A 4,890-nucleotide genomic window follows, 5' to 3' on the forward strand; every position below is an offset into this window, starting at 1 on the left:
CTCCCCTATCTCACAACACCCGATTGAAATTTTAATAAATATCGAAAATGTTTCATCTGGAGGCTGCAGATGGCAGCACCGTAGCCTCGCATCATTAGTCTGATGCGAGGCAGGACCTGGGGCAAATCACCGTCGAAAATTTCCTTCCATTATTTTCTTCGGCGACGTCGCCGAGAAAGATGTCACTCATTAATCAAATGGGCTCTGTGGGAATCATTTTCTTCCTAAGTGATATTTTCGAGGCGCTAATCATTCTGTGCAACCACCCCCTGATCAATTACAGCATCCATTGCGCTCTTGTCAGCTGCGCTTTTTCATTGTTAATTTTCTCTTGGTTTAGGCGACAACGGAATGGAACGAACCAGAAGTTATACTCAATTTTTTTTGAGTGGGTAACAGTTCACTGTTTTGGGATAACGATATAGGATACTCAATTTTTTCTTTATGATTTTTTTATTGACTCGGTCTCTTGTTCATGAAGGTCCGTAGTTATTGAATAAATGAAAACACGCAATTAAATTATCATGAACTTTATTCATCATAGAATGAGATTCTCTAACATAATGGCTATTTTATGTAAGATAACCCTTAAAATAACATTGATAACCATTATTAAATCTTGCGAGGTCTGATACACGAGAGTTATTTGTTTTACTAGGCAGCAAAGTACTCGTAGTTCGTAGTAGACTGACTGCCGCGGTTGATAGTTCATAGCCGAGCATAACAAGGCTAAGAATTCAGCCAAGACAGTCAATCTACTTTGCTGCCTCACTCATTTGCTGTCGATTGAGCCATATTTATTTTCAACCGAAATCAACAGCATCCAAGATATTTGAGTTCTTGTATTTTTTGAAATATTTCAAACCTTATTATTATTCGTCAATGTTTGATTTAAATTTTGGATTATTTCCATCAGAAAAGGATAATATATGTATGAAGAAAGCAAAACTTGATGTTGAATAAGAATTAGTATGATTTGAAAGTTGCATAATGAAGAAAAAAATAGTAAATTTCTAATATGAATTTACCTGCATCTTTCGAATTCCACAATTTATGTATGACAAAATTATTTCGAAAGCTTGCTAAATTCTTGTTAGAATTTCATACGATAATTAAATTCCTAAAAATGTTTTCGTTAGAATGCGGGCACTAGTTTTGTTTCAGCAGATTTTGATTTGAAAGGGGAAACAAGCAAAATAATGGAAAGCAATGAGTATTTTTTTATTGGTAAACTCAAAATTTCAGGGGAAAATTCATGGATTATGTTCGAAATGACCTCCACCATTCCTCATACAAGTACGAGCCCTTTTTCTTATTTCTTCAGTTCTAACTTTCCGCCTGAAATTAACTATCAAATTTCTCGCTGCTTCGTCTCTATTCTAACGGTGTTAGATTCTGACTTCTCGCTGGCCACGAAAATAATAGAAGATTGTAATCCAATTTGATTAACGTAGAAAAAAATTGAATAAAAATGGAGTCAGGTGAGGAATCTTTTGAAAATTACAATAACCCATATATTTCGTAAACTGTTGATTTTCGGTAATCACTAAATATGGTTCAGACGACAGCAAATGAGTCATACTAATACGTCCTCCAAGGTTCAAAACGGACAAAACGAATTTTGTGGTTCATTTTCTCCTGAGCCCTTTGCTAGAGAACATGCCATTCTCAGTTCGGATAATTTCAATGACCAATGAACCATAGAACCCTAGAGGTTGAAATTCCCCTTCGGAGAAAATAGTCTGGATTCATCACTGGATGTGTGGTATTTATTTTAGGATTTCTTTCAGATTTATCCCTAACATTCAACTATTTTTTAAATTACTGATGAAAATTCAATTAAAAGTGGAAAGTCTTGGACAATATCTATTCACTCATTTAAACACAATTTATTAGAAAAAATGTGGTCTCTGCCTAATTTCACAATGAGAAATAACCACAGAAATTCACCGCAAAAATAAATCATTCAGTTCTAAAGTGGTCGTGGTACGAAACTGATTCACGATAAATTTCGAATTCATGAATTATTAGATCCTTTATCATCATTATTCATGAATTAAGTAGATAATTATTATTTATTCATTGAATAATATTTTCATATTTCTATAATAAATATTTTCACAACCTTATTCAGCATGACATATTTTTCTCTATTTCAGTATCGTAATGAGTTCATTACAGTCCTAAAAACAATGCTGTAATGAACTCATTAAAGCATTGTTTTCAGTTATATTTGCTGTTTTTTGATTGTCTACACTGACTTCCGATCCTAGTGAATTTCAACACACGTCAGTTGTCAAGTGTTTGATTGTCTCAGTCTTTACTTGTCGGAAATTCATCTTGATGATTAAAAAGTAAAATAACTTATTTCCGCTTTATATATTTATTTTCACAACAATTGTTTCGTCATGATAACATGACTTCGTCAGGTGAGCATGGTAACGTCAGTTGTCAATATTTGCAACATCATTCGCAATTTCTTTTAATTCTAGTGGTGTTAAATCGATTTCGTCAGACAAAATTCACGAATATAATGCGTAATTATAAATCATTTCAAAATTCAAAACGTGCGATTTAAATTGAAAATCCGTAATCTGTCAATTTTCGTAACAGTCACACCAACTGCCAAGATACAATACAAAAGTCACTAGAATGTATAATCTGAATTTTTCATTGAATTTCATATTTCACGAAACTTGACAGAAATAGAGAACATATCGTCTAATACTCGTTGCAGAAGCCAATTCCAACACTCATTTCGCATTCGTGTTGGAAATTCCCCCATTCTGCAACTTGTCTTAAAATATACTATTATCTGTGATATGAAGAAATAACTTTTTCGGAAAACTTGTCTCTTTTGTTCATCCGATCATTTGGAATTTAGGAAGGAGTTGAAGTTTTTTCTAGGATATTAAACATATTGAAATGGAATCAACTAATGTTTGCACAATCAGTAGTCACTCAGTTAAGGCAATAGGTACCGTATGAAAATTGTATGAAGGGTTCTCAACAATGAACATACATAAATATTAGCAGCTTATTTTATTGGAAGGAATGTTCAAACGATTATCAAAAGTTATGCTAAGTATTCTGCCTATTTGTCCCAACCGCCGAAAATATTGTCAATTCCACGTTCTACATGTTCAACAGCTTCAGCTGCTGCTCTGCCAGTCTCTCGGAGAGCTTCAGCGGCACCCCTTCCAGCCTCTGAAACTGTTTTGGAAACCAAAGTAGCTGGTACATCAACAATACCCTTTGCAACTCTTCCTGCAGTATCGGCAGCATCGGCAGCTAAGTCTCCTACTTGGGTGGCAACAATTGATAAGATACCTTTCTGTTTTGGTTGTTCTGATGGCTGCCCGGGAACGATCTCGTCTTCCGGTACCTAGAATCAAACGTAGTTTTATTTTTACTGGGAAGCATAGACTAGAACATAGATCGAGGAAGTATACGCAATTTTTACATGTCACCAACATGGTTAAATTACGTTATCGGATTGTGATATATTTTCAAATCCACAATTTTATTATATCATTTTGAATGTATATTATATTGAATGAAATATTTCTTTTTGAGTAATTCCCGATAAAATATGCAATTTGTCGGATTTATAATAAGCATAATATTTATTATTTTCTGTATCTACCTGCTGAAATCCAAGGTTTGGCAACTTTTGCTCTCCCTATGTCATTCGGTGGTTTCACGTCGTTTGGCGCGCTTGAAGTTTGTTTTCATGAATTCCTGATATATTAACGTATTCATTTCAAGATATTATGAGTTAATGTGAAACGTTGATTTACTATGACACATAAGAAGTTCGTTCTTTGTGGAGAAACTCGCGAATTGAGGGAGATATCGTATCACTGATATGTTCTGCGCGCTTCATATCAAAATTGATAGTTGATGCTGGGGACAAAATTGGCTCACTGAAAATGACATATGCTCCCTCCATCTATTTTTATAACTATGAGCTGTGAAGGAATGCAAACAAGCAACGAATTACAAACTTTCACGGATCGTCTTGACTGAAAGATTTTGCATAAAAATTATGATTTTTCTTAATTCCCAAAAAATTTCGTCTATTTCATTTTGAACACATCTTTGTTGGTTTTCGTGTTTGAAATAATTCATAATTATTTACTGAGAAGTCACTCTTGGAAAATCTTGTGTGAGAAGGAGAATTTTAGTGAATACGATATTCCAAATCAAAGTTTTGCAATTATGCATAGGGAGTCCCAAATTCGATGCTCAGTGGAAGCATCTTGAGAACAATAAGACTAAGAGAAAACATTTTTAAAGACGCTCGATCTCTATTTTTCGAAAAAATGAGAAATCATAAATCAAATCTTGAATATCATTTTTCATTCTCTAGTTACTCTAAAATGCCAAATATTTCACTTTTCTAAGTTTCTCTTCGAGATATTCGAAAAATTCTAAAACGAATTTTTCATGGTTTGAATTTTTTATTTAAGTAACTATATGTAAAGGTATTATACATGAATAAATTTTTAATTTTGTACTCACATATTTGATGACTATTTGTCTTGAGTAGGCAGATGCTACAAGGCAAGCAATAAGAACAATGAACACTTTCATGTTGATTTTGTTTCAGATCTTCTCTAGATACTGAATATTTCACCTGAATCCACCGTTTTTATACAATTTCGGATTGTGAATTTTCCTGAAAAATTTGGTTAAAATTACCGAATCGAAGTAATGATATGGCATGAAATTTATTTCAATGTTTCCTGTATGATAAGGCCATATCCCGAATTTTGATAGTATAATTCATTCAAATTTACAGGTCGTGTGATTCACTAGGTTTAATTGATTAAATTTGAAGGTAATATGAGATTAACAATATTCTGATAAATTGATTTTTTTAATTGT

The 4,890-nt window shown here is 33.2% G+C and overlaps 1 protein-coding gene across 1 annotated transcript; it reads right to left on the reverse strand.

The window, feature by feature from the left end:
* Positions 1 to 3,027: 3,027 nt before the first annotated feature.
* LOC123673973 lies at positions 3,028 to 4,678 on the reverse strand. Its single transcript, XM_045608766.1, has 2 exons — positions 4,525 to 4,678; positions 3,028 to 3,385 (listed from the first exon to the last, which is right to left on the reverse strand). The coding sequence occupies exons 1-2, from the start codon at positions 4,594 to 4,596 to the stop codon at positions 3,095 to 3,097; spliced, it is 363 nt and encodes a 120-aa protein (XP_045464722.1). The 5' UTR covers positions 4,597 to 4,678; the 3' UTR covers positions 3,028 to 3,094.
* Positions 4,679 to 4,890: the final 212 nt, after the last annotated feature.

The sequence above is a fragment of the Harmonia axyridis genome, chromosome 2 (genome assembly GCF_914767665.1).
Source record: "Harmonia axyridis chromosome 2, icHarAxyr1.1, whole genome shotgun sequence".
Classification (NCBI taxonomy): domain Eukaryota; kingdom Metazoa; phylum Arthropoda; class Insecta; order Coleoptera; family Coccinellidae; genus Harmonia; species Harmonia axyridis.

Excerpts from the sequence above, each read along its gene's own strand:
- LOC123673973 (XM_045608766.1), bottom strand. The coding sequence starts at position 4,596 with ATGAAAGTGTTCATTGTTCTTATTGCTTGCCTTGTAGCATCTGCCTAC. Across the intron at positions 3,386-4,524 it reads GACAAATAGTCATCAAATAT|GTACCGGAAGACGAGATCGT; the intron begins GTGAGTACAAAA and ends GTTTGATTCTAG.